The sequence below is a fragment of the Salvelinus sp. IW2-2015 genome, linkage group LG26, assembly GCF_002910315.2.
Source record: "Salvelinus sp. IW2-2015 linkage group LG26, ASM291031v2, whole genome shotgun sequence".
Taxonomy (NCBI): Eukaryota; Metazoa; Chordata; class Actinopteri; order Salmoniformes; family Salmonidae; genus Salvelinus; species Salvelinus sp. IW2-2015.
The window spans coordinates 40,160,821-40,183,344 of record NC_036866.1 but is presented as its reverse complement, the minus strand read 5'-3'; the positions used below and the strand labels follow the sequence as shown (position 1 = coordinate 40,183,344).

At 42.5% G+C, this 22,524-nt stretch overlaps 1 protein-coding gene across 5 annotated transcripts in view; it reads right to left on the bottom strand.

The window, feature by feature from the left end:
• Positions 1 to 906: 906 nt before the first annotated feature.
• The window catches only part of LOC111953055 (Wilms tumor protein homolog), a 27,420-nt gene continuing 5,802 nt past the window's right edge, over positions 907 to 22,524 (bottom strand). Inside the window, exons 2-10 of one of the 5 annotated variants that reach the window (XM_070435293.1) lie at positions 18,983 to 18,994; positions 18,684 to 18,772; positions 14,203 to 14,319; positions 13,116 to 13,218; positions 5,392 to 5,491; positions 2,980 to 3,124; positions 2,773 to 2,862; positions 2,201 to 2,293; positions 907 to 1,900 (exon numbers count right to left, since the gene is read on the bottom strand). In XM_070435293.1, the coding sequence (XP_070291394.1) occupies positions 1,779 to 1,900; positions 2,201 to 2,293; positions 2,773 to 2,862; positions 2,980 to 3,124; positions 5,392 to 5,491; positions 13,116 to 13,218; positions 14,203 to 14,319; positions 18,684 to 18,772; positions 18,983 to 18,994 (871 nt within the window). In that variant the 3' untranslated portion in view covers positions 907 to 1,778. Of the gene's footprint in view, positions 1,901 to 2,200; positions 2,294 to 2,772; positions 2,863 to 2,979; positions 3,125 to 5,391; positions 5,492 to 7,822; positions 7,907 to 13,115; positions 13,219 to 13,430; positions 13,575 to 14,202; positions 14,320 to 18,683; positions 19,458 to 22,524 lie in introns of those variants that run through there. The other 4 variants (XM_070435294.1, XM_023972142.2, XM_023972143.2 and 1 more) reach the window with 4 other exon arrangements.

Here is a 22,524-nt window from a genome sequence, read left to right as displayed (position 1 = left end):
TATTATGTTGGACAATATACAAATGTTTTTGAGAAAGGCAATTTGAAAAATACAATTTTATTGAGTAAATGTATTTATTGGTTTCTTTTCATTTTGATGAGAAATGAAAATGCAATTATTAAAGGTTATTTGTTTATGTAAAAARCGAAAGTACCAATTTTAAGTTTGTGTCATTACATTTTTGGGGTGAAGTCACAAGAGATTTTTGTTGGAAAAAAATGGAGTCCAGGCAGAAGAACTGCCGTCCCCGTTGAAAAAGTTAGAATTCCACTGCCTTAAAGTTTTATAACTAACTGTGATTAATTTTGAATTTGTACCAAGCTTTTTGTTTGTTGTTTGCACAGAGACAGTGTATTTACGTGGATGTCGAATGATAAAAAAAACTCACAACTTAGAGTGGATATTTTTTTCTTGTTCGAAAAACAACAATAGTGGATAAAAAGTGTATTTTTTTCTAAGTGCAGGGAGAGTGCATAGCTTAATTAAGATGAATAGTCCCAAGGAACAGTGAGTTTGAGAGAAAACACGTCTATGTTTATCTGCGTCTCCTGTTTCACTCAGAAGTCAAGGAATTTGAAAAGAATCTGCTCAGAGATAAAGGAAGCAGCGGATGTTAGCTACAGTCAAGAGTTCTATTTTGTTATCATAACTATTTTTATTCGGAGACCGGGTCAGTATAAGCCTCCTCTGGTAACTTGTGTCAGGTGACTTACAAGGGGTCACGACCTGGTCAGGTTACGGTCTGGTCAGTGGGTCTCAGGAGCGCGGTTGATCAGCCCTGTTAGTGAAGGCYAAAGTAACTCAACACTGGCCCCTGAGCCAACACAGCTGCCCAGGCAGTCTGCACACTCCGAGAGGGCTTTAATACAGAACTCGATGGGAAAAATAACAACAACACCAACAGAATCCGTATATATACTGTATAAAAACAGTAAGAACAATACAGTTTAAACAGATGGGAACAGACCATAATGTACTTATAAAACACTTCAGAGGGAAAAAAAAAAACAGATAAGTGTTTTATGATACACTTAAAAAAGCATTTCCTGGATCTATCGAAGTAGGTCTAGTCTAAATTATAATACTTAAGTCACATTTTCCATGGCAAGAATATGAATGCAATCCATGGTCCAGTATTATTATTTACATCATTTAATATGACAACTTCTTGGCCACATAGCCAAGAAGCCCGATACATKTTTTTTTTTAACTCACAGCCCCAAAATCCACTGTCAAAGTGAAACAATATTTACAGACAACATCACAGACAAAAGCGGACATAGTGTAGCTTTATGTTTCAACTACCCGGTGCAGATCAAATCAAAAACACAGGGATGTGGACTGAACAATAGCGATGATGAAGATTATGTCCGACCAATGTCCCCCTTTCCAGAAATCCCCCATTCCAGAAATCATTCCAGTGAAAGATTTTAATTCACAAAAGTATGATCAAATAAATTAGTCTGTAATACTTCAACTGAGAAATGGGCACAAAAGTTATACACATCTATAGTACACCGACAAGCGATAGAAACCGTTTGGTTTCCTCATTAAATATATCTTACTAAAATAACCCTCTGAATCAGAGCGTATGAACGGAGGACTGTCCCTAGGTGGCACTGTTTGGAGAACTGTCCGTTGGTGAGGCTGTACAGTAACATGCAGATTAACAATGTTGTCGGGCCTCCTGCTCTGCTGCTGCTCCCCCATGCGAGCTGGAGGATTCAGTCGCATGTAGGGAGGGTGTTTGAGAGCAGTGAGGCTGGCTAAGATCTGGCTCAGATGGCCAGCTGGAGCTTGGTCAGGTTCCTCTGGTGCATGTTGTGGTGACGAACCAGCTCATCGGACCTGGCAAACTTCTTCTGACAGTTGGGCCATCTGCAGTTGAACGGCTTCTCACCTAGGAGAGTGAGGAGAGAGAGAGAGAGCGCTGTTAGAGAGTTTTGTGGTTTAAACCTAACTGAAGGGGAGGAAGAGATGAAAAAATTGCCTATGATCATTTTCGATCACTTTCAGTAACAGGTCATTTGTTACAATGAACCGACTTAACCTATTTTCATCCAGTATGATAACATACCGTAGATTAGTTGAAATACTAAACCACCAAAAGCCTTGAGACGTTACCAACCGACTGTTCATGAAACAGTGAAGTAACTAGCTAAGTAATAAGCAGAATGTGGAAAAATCAAAGTTTACGCACTTGTTTTACCTGTATGAGTCCGGGTGTGGGTCTTAAGGTGGTCAGACCGTGAGAACTTTCTCTGACACGTCTCGCACTGGAACGGTTTAACCCCTAGGCACACACACACACATACACACACACACACACAAAGAAAGAGCAGAGGCCAGTAGAGCAGAGGCCAGGAGAGAAGCCATTCCAAAGGGAGCTCGAGCTATAGCGTTCTATTTACAAAACAGAGGGCAGAGAGATGGAGGGAGCACGAGCTATAGCGTTCTATTTACAAAACAGAGGGCAGAGAGATGGAGGGAGCTCGAGCTATAGCGTTCTATTTACAAAACAGAGGGCAGAGAGATGGAGGGAGCTCGAGCTATAGCGTTCTATTTACAAAACAGAGGGCAGAGAGATGGAGGGAGCATGAGCTATAGCGTTCTATTTACAAAACAGAGGGCAGAGAGATGGAGGGAGCTCGAGCTATAGCGTTCTATTTACAAAACAGAGGGCAGAGAGATGGAGGGAGCTCGAACAGAGATGCTGAAAAGAGGGAAAAGGAACAAGAAAAAAAGGAGCAGTGGGATAGAGAGAGGACAAACCTGTGTGTCTTCGCTGGTGTCTCTTTAGCTGGTCTGACCTGGAGAACCTTCGTCCACAGTCGGTGAAGTCACACTGGTAGGGCTTCTCACCTGGAGTGAGGACCCAGGGGAACACAGAGAGGGCTTTGGTACAGCGAGACCTGGATCACTGATACACTGGTATGTTAGTCTCACGAGCGCTTGATCTATGGCTGCCCTGGCACTTACCTGTGTGTTTTCTGCTGTGCATCTGCAGGTGGGACAGCTTGAAGTATCGTTTGTTGCAGCCAGGATATGTGCACATGAACGGCCTCTTCTCACTGGCCTCTGAGCGAACAATGGCAGGGGCGATACCTGGCACCCGTCGGACATCCTGTGAAAGGCGCGCGCACACACACACACACACACAACACCACACACACACACACACACACACACAACACCCACACACACACACACCCCACACACACACACACACACACACACACACACACACACACACACAACACACACACACACAACGATACAGGTTTAGAACCACGAATATCATCATGAACAGATAATAGTAACTAAGCTATCCACTAGTCTATTCCAGCAAAATGTAACTCAAAAATAATAACCACATTTATTTTAAAGGCAGAAGAAGTGTAATTACCTTGCTAAGGGGGCTTCATTATGCTGGAATTAGCCGTAAAATGATTGGTCAAATTTACTCCATGCCACTGATTTACTCTCTAAAGCAGTTAGTCACAGACGTTAGGCAGACCCCATCTCAGTTCTCCGTGCCCCCCTGTGCTCCCCTCTCTCCTCCCTCTCTCCTCCCTCCCTCCACTCCCTCCCAGACCCTGATACCCATCTGCTGTCCATTAGCAGGCGCTTAGTGTAATGGGCTCTGTGGGCACACTGGCGCTCTAATAAATAGCGTTAGCAGCCTATTGATAAGCAAATTACTTCAGTGTTTTATGACACCACCGTATGCCTGCCTTGTCCCTTGTCTAGACGCCCCACTTCACGGAGGGGGAAAAGCCAATGATGGGATTGTCAAATAAAAAGCTTTCTGAGCACCAAGTGTCCACGTTCAACTTGAACATGACTTTCAAAAAATATACACTGAGTACACCAAACYTTAGGAACACCTTCCTAATGTTGAGTCGCACCTCTTTTCGCCCTCTGAACAGCCTCAATTCGTCGGGGCATGGACTCTACAAGGTGTCAAAAGGCGTTCCACATGGATGCTGGCCCATGTTGACTCCAATGCTTCCCACAGTTGTGTCAAGTTGGTTTGACGGCCTTTGGGTGGCGGACCATTCTTGATACACACGGGAAACTGTTGAGTGTGAAACACCCAGTAGCTTTGCAGTTCAGGACACCGGTGCGGCTGGCGCCTACTACCATATGCCATTCAAAGGCACGTAAATCTTTTGTCTCGCCCATTCACCCTCTGAATGGCCCACATACACAATCCATGTCACAATTGTCTCAAGGCTTAGAAATCCACTTTATCCAGTCTCCTCCCCTTCATCTACACTGATTGAAGTGGATGTAACAAGGGACATCAATAAGGGATAGTAGCTTCACCTGGTCACTCAATGTCATGGAAAGAGCAGGTGTTCCTAACGTTTTGTACACTCAGTGTACTTTTGCATACATATGTGATTAAGCATACTTATGCGAATTCATTTTGTGAATGAGGTTTTCCTGAGTTCATTTCACTTGAGAACAATGAGAAGGGAGAAAGAGAGGGATGAAGTACCAAAATTCCCATTTCTCAACGGGAATAGGTCTGGAGAATCTCTGCTCTCTCTGTGCTTTAAAGCTGCTGACGGACATTAATGAAGAGCTAATGATTTATTAACATGGGCCTGTGTAAGGAACCTGTGGCTTTATTGCTAATGGATTTCTTGAAAGTGATTCCTCGTCCCTTTTTATCCTGAGATGCCTTTTAAATGTCTCAACTGTTCTGGCAGAGGACTGCTTCCTCTCGCATAGTCTGCTCATTACGTCAGGCTGTTTTCTCCTCTCGCTCTCGCTCTCCCTCTCGCTCTCCCTCTCCCTCTCTCTCTCTCTTTCTCGCTCTCCATCTCTCCCTCCTGTACTGTATCTCTCTGGTCTCTCCCACCTCCTCTTCTTCTGCCAGCACCCGTGCAGTGCCTGGAGCTCGGGAGTAGAGGCTGACCTTGTGCTGGCATTTAGGGAGTGTGTGTGTGTGTGTGTGTGTGCGTGCGTGTGTGCGTGCGTGTGTGCGTGCGTGCGTGCGTGCGTGTGTGTGCATGTGCGTGTGCGTGTGCGTGTGCGTGTGTGTGTGTGTGTGTGTGTGTGTGTGTGTGTGTGTGTGTGTGTGTGTGTGTGTGTGTGTGTGTGTGTGTGTGTGTGTGTGTGTGTGTGTGTGCGTGCGTGCGTGTGTGTGTGTGTGTGTGTGTGTGTGTGTGCACGCGTGCATGTGTGTGTGCGTGCATGTGTGTGTGTGTGTGCGCGCGTGTGTGTGTGTGCGCGTGTGTGTGTTCATGCAAGAAAGTGTTGGCCTGTGCTCCAAGTCCCGACCTTGGCCCTGATCACATAAGCAAAGATGTGTATGGAGAGAGGAATCAGAGTGTGTGACCTGGGTGCGAACTCAGAAGCCGTGAGAGGAACAGAACTGACCTGTATGCCTCTGAATACTCCGTGGGTGTGGATGCGGTACTGGGTGCTGCAGCTATACACCATGGGATTGCTGGGGTCACTCTCATAGCCCGTAGCATGGCTGCCCACAGAGAGGAAGACACAAAAGCATTTTTAGTGAGGAAATATGTGACCGTTTCCTATTTTGTCTGACAAATTACAATTCACATAAAAGCTGTTCAAGAGCATTCAGCAGTTTTAGGAGCGATGAAAAAGGACTGAGTGAAAGGCAAGAACATGTAGGATGAATTGTAGGATATATTGTAGGATGAATTGTAGGATGAATGGCTATTGTCTTTCACGCCGTTAAATGTACTGTAAAATGTTGCCGTAAACGGCCCACTCCTGAAATATAGGGGAAAGTTGTTAAGAAAGGGTCTCCCACTCGTAAATAAAGGTCGTCGTTTAAGCGTTTCCCACTCTTGTCTATGTAAGCCAGTTCAGCAAAGTTGCATTGGCATTGTATTTCAATAGCATGCACAGCAGGTAAAAGCTCCCAATAAATAAATGCAGCAAAATCACCAGCTATAACTTGTCTTGACATAGGGGCAAATTGCTCTACGGGTCACAGCGCAGTATATTCACCTAAAGCATCCAAAGTGGAACTCGGAGGAAAGACTAATGGTTAACTTCCTGTCATTCCCAGATTTATTCATATGGCTAGGCGGTAAACTGGCCTCTCACTCTAACCCTGGATTAACACAAATTCAAGCTGCATACTAACTTATTTTTCTTCCATAAATAAGGGCCTGTTTTAGTAAATCAAAGAGGAACTGGTTAACACCGCAAAACGTCCTGCCAAAACTTGTTGTCACCCACACACGACTCTCAATCAAATAGACGTACAGGATAAGGACATACAGTAGCACAAAAGGACAATGATCCATTGTAGTATATGTAGAAATAGGAAACACAGGTCAGGTATTGTGTGCTATCCATCCATTGTGTACTAACCTACTTATTTTATGAGATCAAAAAAAAAAATTTTTTTTTTAGAAATGGCCATTTTAGCTGAACACTTATTAACCCCTCAAAAGTTGAAGGTAGCCTCTGAAAGTATTCATTAAAGTTGGTTCAGTTACATACACTGTAGCTATTTCAAGGCAGCTAAGGGTCACATCTAGTTTCATAATAACCAGATGGCAATAGCGTTATATTATTAGTCTTACAAATCTGTCCGTCATTTTTGTATTTCATGGAAGGGGGGGGGTTGTATCCTGTACAGTTAAATTATGAATACATGGTTGAGAAGGCATAAAGCTGTATTTGTCTCTACTCTTTCCAAGGATAGCCGGAGTCGGGACAGTGCAAGCTGCATGCTGCAATACATCTCCTCACAGTTCATTCATTCACTCATTCACTGTGGAGCTAAACACCTCAAGATCACGTTAATGTATGCATCCAGGGCCTGGGGAGAGAGACGGGGCCTGGGGAGAGAGACGGGGGAGTGGTGGCGTTTATCTGGAAGAGGCACATGCATACTTTGGCGTGAGTCCCTGGAGATGAGACTCCAAGTCTGATTTTCCACAGCCTAAGCACCAGAGTCCCTCTCATTTAGCAGCAGATTAATCATTCAGTCACCCCGGCCTTTGCTGGCTTTTTTGGGGAGGTGGTGGAAGGGTCAGACCCTCCCCTCCAGTCTAACTGAGCCCTGGCTCTGTAACCCTGGCTGGAGAATCCCAGGGGGAAAGCCATCCCATTGTGTACTGATCCACTTCCACTACTCCCCAGTGCAGGGCCCTTCCCCTCCGTTACATGTCCCACTGTGGTCAAGGCTAATGCCCCGCACGGGAAAATTATAGCAGGATACATTTCACAGGACATACAAAACAGAGAAGCTAATTTAACATGCACACGATCCCTGGCGAAAACAGAAACAGAGAGGGGGTTCGGGAGGAGGTGGAAAGGGAGTTAGAAAAAGAGGGCCACTAAAAATGACAAGAAAGCAAGAATGAAAGAGGATATTTTCATTACAGCACTAAAGCAAGAGAAAAAGTGATGTTTCCCCCTCAACTAGAAATAGCCCTCTGAAACGATCCTAGACTCACTATCATGGCTTGTCACCTTTAACATATCAGGGTCACACACAGGCATGGAAAACATCCGAAATCACCATTTCAGGCACAACCGAACTTGCTAAGATAAAACAACAAGCAACCCGGCTGCGACTACTGTGATACAAGGTATTTTCTTCTTTCTAATCACCTCAGTGAGAAATGACAGGGCCCCTGTGGAGTCCCACTCTGCCACTAAATCAAATACTTCAGCAATGCCAGTGAGTGGTCAAATGTGCTATTTAATGAAGGGAGCCCTCCACCCCCTCTGCTATTCTGAGACAAGTGCAGATTAATGACTGTTAATCCAGATCAAATAGGAATTTTTCAGATGACAGGAACTGGTCATGTCGACATACCTCTTAATGGTGGAAGCCAGCGTTTTAACAGGGTTCCGTGCCGTACATTCCGGCTGAGATGCCATTTGATATAAATGATCGCCGCTTGGAATGTATTCCTCGGGCGCTGACGTCCAGCGGTGCCACCACTGTTTTCAGTGTAGACAAGCGCCACAAGAGAGTCAGAGGATTATACAATTTGGCCCCATCTATGCAAGTGCATCCTGGGTAACAGCTCTTGAACACACTACACAATGAGGATCCTCCCACACGAATAATTACAGCCCTCCATCACTCAGAACCAAATAGCAATCCGTTATGAAGCATCAGACCATTAGTTAACCTGCCAGGTGCTTTCCCAAACGCATACTTTAGAATTATTGGGACAGTAACTGAAAGGTCGCTGATTCAAATCCCCGAGCTGACTAGGTGAAAAAGGAGGTTGATGTGCCCTTGAGCAAGGCACTTAACCCTAATTGCTCCTGTAAGTTGCTCTGGATAAGAACGTCCGCTAAATGATTAAAATGTCAATGTAAATCACTGCCGCCTCTGACATCACATCGTTTTATCATACCACAGGAACAGCTCACTGCGCTGGGATGCTCTGGTGCCTGGTACCCTGCACATTGACCGTAGTAGCCTACACTCTGTTTGGTACCTACATACAATAAGGGAGAGTGGAGTATCTTGAGTKATTTGTTACATTCAGCATCACTCCGTCAAGGGAAACGTAGTATTCTTTCTATCAAAGTTATCTACACATATTTTAGGATGTTGTCTATCCCTGGAAATAATCAGAATTCATGTAAACATTACAGATTTGAAAAAGCTTGTCCAAAAAAAAAGTGGTCTCTTGGCACAATTTATGGGGTAAATTGAGCTTAGGGCCAGGGTAAGCATTGGGACTCATTTCTAACACTTTGTAAAATAAAATAATACACTTTTAACAATAGGTCAGGCCCTGGTGTAACATCATATCCCAGTGATAATGCCTTGCATTACGCATGGGAAGAAAACACTTCAATTGTGGCCTAGCCCTAGAGGGGGGTGCACCCAACTGAGGATGGCATTTTTCATCATTTCAACATGACTAATCACACAAATGCGAGGTGTCTTCAAAATACTATGCATATTATGCATAAAACTGACTAAATATAATCATCATTTGTACGGGGTAAATTGATTAGCCATTTGCTCAACTTGCCACTTGCCAAATGGCACAATTTACCCCAAAGCAACCGTTTTGACTATCAGCCCACACAGCTACACGGATGCACTTTTATGCTAGGTTTAAGACCTCATATTGTAGCTTACAGAGACCCCGACTGTCTTACAACGATCTACTTTGGTTTAGATACAAGCATTTTGAAACCTATAACACAATAAATTCATTGAACTCCGTTTTATTTTTACCTCACTTGATTACCGCTTTTTCCACGTGGTTTATTTCTTCACAGACTCCATGAAATGATGACCTCTTCCTAAATATTTGGTCACATGATTAATTTTGCGTATGGTTTTCTAAAAACAAGTCGTGGCTCAACTAACCCTTTGGCACGACTTACCCCACTTTCCCCAACAGTGCTCAGAAAAGTTTGACTTTTTAGGCTGTAGTTTTTTAGTTCAAATCATTTCAGCAATTTGGATGACAGAAAGTGTCACAGTTCTGTCTTGAGGGTTAAAGGAAGAAGAAGGGCCCATTGTTAGTACACTGCAGTGGCAACCCGTCATTCAGGGCATGTGGGCCAGAGCCTGTTTTGAGCCCCAAACTTTTGGCAAAGAATGGGGTAGCACTTGCTTGTTTTGCATGTTATTTTGGCATTAATACGTGTCACATATCAGTTTGCAAACAATGTAAAGAAATATATATATATGTCATTGAGTTAATAAAGCTGCACACAAATATGGTCTCTTTTTTGTTTTCTTGAGTGAGGCAGGTCCAAAATGCAGGTGTTTCAGCCCAGCTCAGTGCTTTCTGTTGTGGTGGTGGTGAGGAAGAAGGAGGAGGAGAAGGTGAGGGAGAAGAAGGTGGTGGTGGTGGTGGTGGTGGTGGTGGTGGGGCAAGCCAGCAGAAAATACGGAGCGGTGTGCCGTGATTGGCTCAGTGTTCTGTCACTCATGGGGAAACTACGTCACCGCGAAGTCTAAGGGGAGACCTCGAAAATTCGAGCCCTTTGGGTTCTGACATAGAGATACATTAGAAGTGCCCATCCAAGAAGCCTCAAGGTCATTGGCCACAGATATAATGATGTCAAATCACATTATAGGTACAGTAGCTGATCATGTCAACATCATACTTTCAAAATCTTAGCTAGCAGTCATCATCATCTTTCAAGTCGACAATCTACTGGCAAATCCTTTTCAATCCTTGTCATTTGAAGAGAAATAATGAAGAGAAATTATAGATAAAGCGTATCGGTGCTCATCGGCCATCGGACATAAACATTACACGCAAGTTGGAAATCGTAAATTCAACAATGAGTGGTTTGGAAGGAAGTGCTCACAGCACAACAAGGTGAGTCCAAAAACGTATTGTTTGCTGCTGCATAAATTATGTAATATGCCAGGGAGATATGTATACTGTAGCTAACAAAGTAATACTAAGTGTATGTTGTGCAGTAAGATGTTAGTAGCCCATGTGCCTCACCCTAATCATTTAATAATCTTAATTTTGCCTACTGTTCTGACTTGGTGTTGCACGTGTACATGTAGCCTATAGCCTGTTTTAGAGAAATGTAATCATTGAATATTGTAAGAGCATTCATTGTCTGCTTATATGGCCCCTTTATTTATCCTGCGCTTCTGACTTGGTGTACAGGGAGAATACTGTAAGAACGGCCTATGTTCTGAATTCTGTCGCTGTACATTTCAAAAGTGCTGAACAAATAGTTATATTGACTACGTCCGTCCTAGCTCGCTCATTAATGTCTTAATCGAAATGACGGATTGCCTCTAATCCGCTCGTCTTTCCCTTATGCCATAGTTTGTACATCTCAATTGTCAGTAGAAACGAATTTTGTTTAAACAAGTCCGCCTTTGTTTTTTAAAAAGACAGTAAATGAGGCTGAATTAACTGTTTCATTGCCAGACAAGGCTCCGCTGATAGCCAGGTGTAGCAGTGGTAAGGTGTTGGGACTGCTGTTGGAACTCTGCTGTTGGGACAGCTTAATGTAGGCCACTACATAACAGTTTTTGGGCACCGTTTGTCACCGTTATAGTGCAATMAATGTATTGTTTAGTGTTGAGTGGTGGCTTTGCTGGCATGCATAATAAAAACTTTTTTTTTTGCACCACCAAGATTTACATGCTAAAATTGCCACTGGTACACTGTGAACTTTCTCTAAACCATTACTGTACAAGGTAGGTGAAGTCCTCTATGACAAGTTCTATACATACCTGAGACTTAATCTCTTGATAAAATAACCAAATGTTTGGGTATTTTGATATAATAAGGTGCTCTAAAAAAAAAATATGTTTTGGGGACACCAGTCTTCATCCTCTGCACCAGCGCTTCCCAAAGAAACCTTGTTCCTAGCTTGTTTTTACTAAATGTACTTCCAAATCATTAGAAAGTGCATGACTGCAGTCTCACTGTATAAACACAGAGCTGTTGGTACCGGGAATTTGGTTAGAGAGCGGCTTTGATTTGAGGATTCCCAGCCCCTTCCCTTCCCCAACAGATATCAGCCAGATATCATGAGGAGCAGAACCTGAAGAATGGGCTTCCAGACCATGTATCCAGTCTGTCGAACACACTCCCATTATCTACTATCCTCTTATTTTGAATCTTTATGTTCCCTTGAGCTGAAAACAAAATGTTAAAGCTATTCGAGGAATGCAAGCTAATTTTGTGCCGTCTCAAGACCAGTGAGTTAACAGCAGTGGTGTACTTAAGTAAACATATTTTAAAGTACTACTTAAGTCGTTTTTTGGGGTATCTGTACTTCACTTTACTATTTGTATTTTTGACAACTTTTACTTTTACTCCACTACATTCCTAAAGAAAATAAGGTACTTTTTACTCCAAACATTTTCCCTGACACCCAAAAGTACTCGTTACATTTCGAATGCTTAGCAGGACAGGAAAATGGTCCAATTCCCACACATCAAGAGAACATCTCTGGTCATCTCTACTGCCTCTTATCTGGCAGACTCACTAAATACAAATGCTTCGTTTGTAAATGATGTCTGCGTGTTAGAGTGTACCTATCCGTAAAAGAATAAAACAAGAAAATTGTGCCGTCTGGTTTGCTTGATATAGTGAATATGAAATGACTTATACTTTTACTTTTACTTTTGATTCTTAAATATATTTTTAGCAATTACATTTACTTTTGATACGTAAGTTTATTTAAAACCAAATACATTTAGACTTTTACTCAAGTAGCATTTTACTGGGTGACTTTCACTTTTACTTGAGTCATTTTCTCTTTAAGGTATCTTTACTTTTACTCAAGTAGGACAATTGGGTATTTTTTCGACCACTGGTTAACAGTTGTGCGAGGTTACAATGGGAATGTCTCCACTCAGAGGACAGTGAGCTACTTTTTAGGAAGAATTCAACATTGGTCTAAGACTGGGAAGCAGTAGTGGACTCCATTGTTTATCTTGGCCTGCTGAGCATTGCTTCTGTCTTGACAACTGTTATGAGTTTATCTGGACATGGTCCTCATCCATACCATCTACGCAGTGTATTGAAGTATTTTTTCCGTAAGACAACTAACTTTCAACGTCAACACAACACGGCAAATGTGCTTTTATATTATACTATTCTTTGTCAAGAAGGACTGCGGTGGATTTAGTCCAATGGAAAGTTTTGAGAGTACAAAGTCGACAAATGGCTTTATTTTGATAATTTCCTGACTGAAAATCAGGATATTCTCCTTCTGCCCAACTTCCTTTCCCTGTTACTTTACTTCCTCTAGCCACTGGGCGTGCTCAATGGCAGCGTGACTTTTCTACATTTCATTTTAGAACCACAATGCTGATGATTATTGTCTTAGCAGACAATCTGGCTGAGGGCAGCACAACCTTTTCCAGACTAGGACTACTACACAGGTGAACATCCTGTACAGATTGTCCTTAGAGCCTCCTAGCCACCTTTAACAAGACTATAGTCACTACAAACAGGATTCCTTAGTAAGATTTCTGCCTGTCCGCATGCTGCTTTGTAGCAATAGATGACAGGTGAGTGGTAGGCCTATTCGACTGGGGCTTATGTGACTGATAAGGATGGGGCTAAGGTGAGTGGCAGGGATGTGATGTCAGGTAAGGGCAAGGGAAGCTACTGTAGTGGGGAGGCTCCAGCGCCTACCTGTTGTAAGGGTTCCTTAGCAGTAGGGCTTGGCTGCCTGCACAGCTGTCTGATGGGGTGTGACATCCATACACGGGTGGAGGGACAGGATACTGCTGCTCACCTACACAAACAGACACATTAAACCGTTAATGTTCATCTCAATATCACCCACCAACTATGCACATTACAGATTGAGAATGTAAACAGTATCATGGGACAGTCCTAAGGATAAGAGACAGCTTCACGACTGCACTGGAAGTGAGTTCCCCGATTCTTTACTTCTCTCGACAACCCAGACGCACAGCTATGAGAGAGGAACAATAGTAAACATACTTGTCTGACGGTTCATTTTCTGTGCGTGAACAAACAAAATGTTTCAAATGAAGCACTTTGCTGTTCTACGAGTGACGTGGGTATGGGTCAAAGAAAGAAGAGCCACATTAGCTATAAAGCTTTCAGGGAACTCATCTCTGGTCGAATGGATCCTTCTCTGAGAAAAACTATCCTGAAATGGAAATTGTGAAAGAAACCTGTGACCTGTGGCCGAATGTACACAGCACTTATACAAACAAGAGGCTCTTCTTTGAAGCCGTAAAGCACACTGAATCTTTTTGCTTTTTCAAAGCGCAAATGAAGGATCTCTGCTTTGGCTCTGCCTCCACATATTGTGAATGGGTCCCAGGGCAGTTCTAAACATTCCAAAAATCTTGTATCGCTGTTTCCTACAGTTATCATTTCCATGAAGAGAGTCTGAAATTTACAACATCACAGTTATAAAATTAACAACACACGTCCAGCCGTTTACTAACAGGAGGGCCATGGATGAAGAAAAGGAAAATGAAAAACCCAAGATGGTAGTGATTTAGGACACTGACGTGAAGGTCACTGTAAGACTTAACCTCGCAGTGACTTTAAGATGGAGGCCACTCCCTAGGTGAGGAGTATGGAGTTCACAATACCCGTGTTTACACACATATATTACTTGAATGCCCACACACACACACACACACACAGCACACACACACACACACACACACACACACACACACACACACACACACACACACACAAGCAGGAATCTAGGTGAGAATATTGTGCTGTTTACCCATACTGGTCTGCTGAGCGAGGGAGTTTTCATCTTTAAAGGAGTGGTTGAGGAACTGGGAGGAGTGATGTGTGGGAGTGTGGCCGTAATTAGTGGCACCATCGAAAGCACTGTAACCTGTAAAGACAAAGAAGAACGGTTTAGAAAAACTAAATTACTAATGTCAAGGTTTTCAGACCATGGAAAGTACATAAAAATGTGTTTACATGTGAAAAGTTACTTTATAAATTCTGAATTAGCTCATCCATTAACATTCAGCACCATAACCCTTTGTACTGAATGGGTAGGTAAATTACCTTCCTCCTCCCTCCTCAAACTCCAGTTGCCCCTGTGTTGCGGTGAGAGTGAAAGCGTCCGGAGTGAAAACAAACTGTGGCAGGACACTGGAGGGCTGACACCAGGTTCAAGGCTTAATCATGTCTATGTCTGACCCAGGGTGGAGCACCAGTTCATCAGTCACACACCAACCAACACCGACGCCAGGAAGTACACACCACAGCCACTTTCACCAGCGCCCCAGCAGGGTTCACTTAAAACTCATTAAAGAGCTCTATTTGTCTTCCACTCATCTCTGTCTTGACAGTGGAGAGGAGGACAGGACTGATCCCCATTACAGTAGACCTACAGAGGGCTGGGTAGCCTCCTGGGCTGGTCTGGGACACAAGGGGGCATAGTGAAGGGCACTGCCCAGGGAGTTTATGTGGTAGTGTTCTCACCTTAAACCAGTCTGCTTTACGCACTGCAGTAGAGCGGGATGTGAAGAAATACCAAATGCACCTACGAAGTGACCAGAATTTTCTGCCATATATATATATATATACAGTCCTGTCTCGGAGCTACATATATATATATATATATATATATATATATATATATATATATATATATATATATACAGTGCCTTTGGAAAGTATTCAGACTCCTTGACTTTTTCCACATGTTGTTACGTTACAGCCTAATTCTAAAATTGATTAATTAAATAAAAATCAGCAATCTACACACAATACCCAATAATGACAACGTAAAAAACAGAAATACCTTGTTTACATAAGTATTCAGATCCTTTGCTATGAGATTCGAAATTGAGCTCAGTTTCATCCTGTTTCCATTGATCATCCTTGAGATGTTTCTACAACTTGATTAGAGTACACCTGTGGTAAATTCAATTGATTGGACATGATTTGGAAATACACACACCTGTCTATATAAGGTCCCACAGTTAAAAGTGCATGTCAGAGCAAAAAACAAACCATGAGGTCAAAGGAATTGTCCATAGAGCTCCGAGACAGGATTGTGTCAAGACACAGATCTGGGGAAGGGTACCAAAACATTTCTGCAGCATTGAAGGTCCCTAAGAACACAGTGGCCCCATCATTCTTAAATGGATGAAGTTTGGAACCACCAAGACTCTTCCCAGAGCTGGCTGCCCAACCAAACTGAGCAATCGGGGGAGAAGGGTCTTGGTCAGGGAGGTGACCAAGAACCTGATGTTCACTCTGACAGAGCCCCAGAGTTCCTCTGTGGAGATGGGCGAACCTTCCAGAAGGACAACCATCTCTGCAGCACTCCACCAATCAGGCCTGACAGCCCGCTTGGAGTTTGCCAAAAGGAATCTAAAAGACTCTCAGACCATGAGAAACAAGATTCTCTGGTCTGATGAAACTAAGCTTGAACTCTTTGGCCTGAATGCCAAGCATCACGTCTGGAGGAAACCTGGCACTATCCTACGGTGAAGCATGGTGGTAGCAGCATCATGCTGTGTGGATGTTTTTCAGCGGCAGGGACTGGGAGACTGGCTTCGGGACAAGTCCCTTAATATCCTTGAGTGGCCCAGCCAGAGCCCGGACTTGAACCCGATCAAACATCTCTGGAGAAACCTGAAAATAGCTGTGCAGCAACGCTCCCCATCCAACCTGACAGAGCTTGAGAGGATCTACAGAGAATAATGGGAGAAACTCCCCAAATACAGGTGTGCCAAGTATGTAGTGTCATACCCAAGAAGACTCTATGCTGTAATCGCTGTCAAAGGTGATTCAACAAAGTACTGAGTAAAGGGTCTGAATACTTATGTAAATGTTATATTTAAGTTTTTTATTTTTAATAAATTAGCAAACATTTCTAAAAACCAGTTTATGCTTTGTCATTATGGGGTATTGTGTATAGATTGATGAGGGGGGAAAACAATTGAATCCATTTTAGAATAAGGCTGTAATTTAACAAAACGTGGAAATAGTCAAGGGGTCTGAATACTTACCGAAGGCACTGCATATATCTTCAAAAATATAATGCGTTGAACGTTAATTGTAATAATTTATTTGATGGTCTGCTTATTACTTTTGCTGAAAAGATTATGAATCATATAAGGACAAGTACTCAAATGTACATCACTGAACCACGGCCTTATGTGTATTACTTACAGTATAGCATCAATGTAATAATAAATTATAAAGAGTTTTGACTGACTCCCAAAGAGTTCAAATATTACAGAATTGTGTATTGTCAACCCGTAACCTAATCAATAGTCAGATACAAAGTGTCTAATTCTATAGATGAGTGCCTTCATCAATAAAAACGAATATCACAGTGACTGTATAGATATCAATCAACTTCAGAATTCCATCTATATTTTCCCAGTAATTGTATTTCGATAAGTGTCTTTTTTTAATGTTCGTTTTGAAAAAGCAGGCCAAGAAGTAGCCTACAAATCTTGTATAAGTTATTACAGAGTTTCCGTGTGTTAGAAATGTCAACCAGGATGGTAAACCAAGGGAAGTCAACTATAAAACTATGCGACAGTTGGAATATCAGAATGGTACTTAGAAACAATACGTTCATTTCAAAAACTTTACATAGCAAAAAGGGTTCTGAAGGGTAATATAACCCTTTGAAGGGTAATACAAATATTTGCAGTTTTTAATAATTTTGTTCAAGGAAAGTCCCTACTATAACACCTTAACTAGCCTATTCTCTTTTCCTCAGCTTCCATTCAAGTAAACTTCCCCCACACACACACACACACACACACACACACACACACACACTCACTCATGGAATTACACAAGCACAAGTACACTTTAACGACACAGACACTAATACACACAAAGTACCTGTCCTCACACTAACTCGTTTTGACTTTCAAGTTTCGTATTTTAAATGTAAACAGAGCATGAACACAGTGGACATTCCCTCAGTGACCATCATTGATTTAGTATCTAGTGAAAGTGACCCGCATGAGTCTGAGCCATGCTTGTTTGCACTGCTTGGCCAGGCACAGAAGGGGTGTGATAAGTGGGTTGAAGGTTGGACGAGCCCTTTGAAACTGATGTTATTTCTAATTAATCCTCCGTTAAAAGTGCAGACTGATTACATTTTGTGTGTGAACACTGGTGACCCCCAACAGACCCTAAAAAGAAATCCCAGAGCTTGACTACAAATAGCTCAGGTCAAAGTGAAACCGAGGGGTAATAATCATTTAAAAAATAACTTGGAAATCAGAAGCCAAGTATATGTCACACTCACAATTGGTCAGCTTCAGATACACTTTCATCGATTTAAGGAACGCTACTGAGATTAGGTTATGTCATAATACAAGTTAAAAAATAATGACCTTTTCTGTTATCACTGAGCCTTTTCCCCTTAATTTGTATTACATTACCATACTCTTCTATAGCCTATACAGTAGCCTAATGCCTAACTCATGGCTCAGCATAATACTGAACGTTCAGTAGCTATGTGTGTTAACCTCCCGCAGGACTCTTAAACATTTGTATTTGAGATTCAGTTGTAAAAAAAAAACACAAGTCCACAATAAAGGCAAGTTTTTTTTTGGTAAATGTTTAAGAGTCCTGTGGCTGTATGATCAGCTGAACTATAACACAGCTGATGGTATTAGAACTTCAGAGCACATTCATTTAAAAGCAATGTCAGTAATTCATAATATAATTTGTTATGAAATTGACTTGCTGCAGTGGAATATACTACTGATAAATAATTTAAACAGTACTAAGTTCAGTGAGCGGCATTAAATAATATTGTTTATATATATGTATGCAATGCACTAATTATAAACTCGCTAAATCAATCATAAGTTTGTGAAAATTGTGATAAGGTAATAAAGAAAAGAGCATAGCAAATGGAGGGAGTTTCTAAATTGTAAACTCATGTCAACAACATTTGTTTGTTTATTGATCATGAACTATAGACAAATGTACATCACTAGAGTCAGCAAAAAACTGTAGGCAGGGAAAATAGTCAAATCATAAGAAAAGCATACATTTGCAAAATTATACAGAAGGACTAGAAACGTAACTGCTTAAAACTACTTTGAACAACACGGAACAAATCCATTCTTTCTGAGAATTAAAATATTGTATTTTACCTAATACCAAGTCCTCGTGCAACCACACTACACTACACTACACTACACTACACTACACTAATCTAATCTAATCTCCAGAATAGATGATTATGGTTAACCTTACCCTGGTTCCTGGAGGGGGGCTGGGTGTCCATACAGTTGGTCAGGTAGGGTGCGTTGCTGAACATCCTTGGCTGGCTTGGTGGGGGCTGGCTGGGTGGAGGGGGGGCCCCGAAGGCCCCGTACCTGCAGGCCCCTGTGCCAGTGAACTGGCCGGAGAAGTGCACAGTGAAGGCGCTCAGGCCGCAGTGGGGGTCCTCATGGGGGTCCCCAGAGCTCCAGCTGGGCTCCTGCTTGATGAAGGGGTGGGGGGCCAGCGAGCTGTAGGGGGTGCCAGTGTGGAAGTCCAGTACGGGGCCCCACTGAGGAGCACTGCTGACGGGCAGGGTACAATTCCCGTTCCCCCCTGGCAAGGCTGGCACCGGGGGCAGCAGGGCGTTGAGGTCACGTACGTCTGAGCCCATCTCRGGCGGAGCGACCGCACCCTGAAACCAGTCTGTCCAAAACCCCGACAGGGTCGCTCTGAAAATGGACCTAAGTCTTCTTCGGCGTTCTGATGTACCCGGCTCCTGGTTCTGTGGAAACTCACGTCCAACAAAGCCTCATTGTAACATAGGAAGACGGCAAACTTTGTATCTAGGGAAACACACACAATTTCCCCCAAACGAAGGTGAAACAATAGTGCTTCTTTTGTTGTGTGCTCCGGGAGTCCATGCAGTGGACAGAGAGAGGTGCTGCCTGGAGGTCCAACCTGGGGAGTGTTCTCTCAGCTCTGTGAATGGAGGAGAAAAAGTGGGAAGGGAGGAGAGGAGGAGAGGAGTAGCCCTCTATTCCTTTACTCATGCGTCTGTTTTCTTTAGAGCCCACAAAGCTCAAATAGAGACCTAGTGAGAAGGCTGGAGGAGGAGCCAAGGCCAATGAGCAAGAGGGATGAGAAGCTGGCTTCATTTCATTTACAGTATGGCTCCTCAGCCCCTCACTCTAAACACCTCTCTCTATGTAAGATCACACCATGCAGTAAGTCTAAATGAGAATGTTTGTGTGATTTGGGTTATTTTATTAGGATCCCCATTAGCTGTTGTGAAAGCAGCAGCTACTCTTCCTGGGGTCCACAAAAAACATGAAATATGACATAATACAGAACATTAATAGACAAGAAGAGCTCAAGGACAGAGCTACATACATGTAAAACATGAAACATAGCCTACATACACACAGAATATCCAGGTCAAATAGGGGAGAGGCGCTGCGCCGTGATGTGTTGCTTTATCTGTTTTTTGGAACCAGGTTTGCTGTCCACTTGATCAGTGCGTGTGTATGGATGCATGCGCATGTGTGTGTGTGTGTGTGTGTGTTCATGTGTGTGCGTGTGTGTGTGCGTGCGTGTGCGCGTGCGCGCGTGTGTGAGAAAGTGAGCAAGAGAGTGAGACAGTGAGTGACTGAGAGAGAGTTCAATTGAAATTGAAATAATTTTGGGGATTTAGAAATAAGAGAAGTGTACATCCCTTCACTATATTCGTTTCGCAGCATGTGCAAATAAGTTGTGAGTACCAATATTACTGCTTGATTTGTCTTGAACAGGATTATTCACTGAATCTTTGGATGTTGCCAAAACGTTCGATTTGGAATTATTATACCTACTGTGTGTTTAGCTTATTCCTGGGGTGGCCTAAATCTAATCATCAGCTTTACCAACAAATATAACATATGTGGGATGTTGACACACAGCCTATTTAATATTACTGCATATAGAACAACAAAATGTAGGAAATGCTTTCGAAATAACAACATCATCTCACATTGTTGGTCATTTATAACTGGAAGATACACTTAAATTAGTTACATTCTTGTTTACGCAATGAAATCAGCGTCTCTTTTTCATATAGTCCGACACGATGAGGATGTTATCTTGGTTCGGTGAGTTGGATATACATTATGTGTTGCTCATGCCTTGTCACTGCACGTAGCCTAGGTTGTATATCATGAATGCAATCAAAAGCCATCTATTTACGAACAGACAATGTACCTGAACACGACATATAAACGATGGAGTGACATTCTCGTCTCTTGAAATGATACCATAACCTGAATATGTTTTGACATTGATTAAATAAGCGGCTCATGCAAAGTAACACAATTCGTTTTTCGATAGACGTGCCTTGGTCAATTATTTTCTGATTGGCATATTTAAGTTTCAAGTTTTAATGTCGTATGCACAAGTACAGTGAAATGCCTTTCTTGCAAACTCAAAGAAAGGCATTTCACTGTACTTGTGCATGTGACATTTCAACTTGAAACTTAATTATTTTGACTAAATGTATTCCGATAATCCCTGTAATTTTTCTTAATTCGTTCACTGTATCTCTAAACATTATATGAACCTCTGTCTATCGAAACAGTTGAATTTAGCTCAAAGGCTAAAAGTTGAATTTAGCTCAAAGGCTAAAAGTTGAATTTAGCTCAAAGGCTAAAAGTTCATCCAAGTAGCAAAATAATACTAATAGTCTACTAATACTAATACTACTACTAATAAAGTATTATTACATGATATTGTTATATTCTATTATATGTGTATTAATAATTACAAACTATGCTTCAAATGTGTAGTAGGCCTACACTTATATTAGTAATGTTTTATCGATGATGAAGTACATTTTCTAGACATGGGTTATTTGCATAAATTCTGTCAAAAAAGGATTGTGACCCTGAGACCAAAATAGACTGTTAAAACATCATTGATTATGAATACTTTTGAAATTATCTTCCAGTGTAAATGATGTGTTATGGCGCTATGACAAGGCAACACATTGAAATGCATTATTTTTTATTTTGTCCAATATGGTTATATTATTTTTAAAAACATATAAATATTCTGAAAGACAAAACAAGTAGGCCTAGCCTACCTCTGTACTTTCAATCCAGAAATACATTTTGCGCATTCGGGAAGACTCCAACATCTTCTCTATGCTCCCACTGTAACAGCGATAGGATTTGGAAGGCTATGGAATTAGGCTGTTCTACCAATGTTACCATGCATCTGATGATGGCAGCCGCTGTGGTAGGGAACAAGACAAAACTTCACAAGATGATTAAAGTGTCCCTAGCCTACTTCAGCACGGATCATTCCGTTTCGAATAGAGAGTAGTCTATATGGCCAGGTCTTGTCTTCTTATAGCCTACTAAAAAGGGGCCGCGCAAAACCCATCCACAGGTTGCAAAATTAACTCTAAAAGCGGCAATGGGTCCGTTTGGAAAAATGTCTCTCTTTTGTATACAAGTGGTGTGTAGGACCTCCCGAGTGGTGCAGCGGTCTAAGGCACTGCATCGCAGTGTTGCGGCATTACAACCGGCCGTGACGGGAGTCCCATAGGACCTCACAATTGACCCAGCGCTGTCTGGTTTAGGGCCTGCAGGCTGACTGCGGTTTTTAGTTGAATGGTGTTTCTTCCCAACAAATTGGTGCAGCTGGCTTCTGGGTTTAAGCGAGCGGGTGTTAATAAGCGCGGCTTGGCGGGTCATGTTTCCGGGGTACGCATGACTCGACCCTCCCCTCTTCCGAGCCCGTTGGGGAGTTGCTGCGATGAGACAAGATGACAATTGGATCGTAATTGGATATCATGAAATTGGGGAGAAAAAGTGGGTAAAAATTACAACAACAAAAAAGTGGCGTGTGGCTGAACTGAAAACGTTGACCCCATAGTGCACTTTGTGATAAAAGCACAACATTTGGCACAGAGCAGCTATACACGAGCCCATCATTCTGCAGCGATACACCATCCCATCTGGTTTGCGCTTATTGGGACTATCATTTGTTTTTCAACAGGACAATGACCCAAACACACCTCCAGGCTGTGTAAGGGCTATTTGACCAAGAAGGAGAGTGATGGAGTGCTGCATCAGATGAC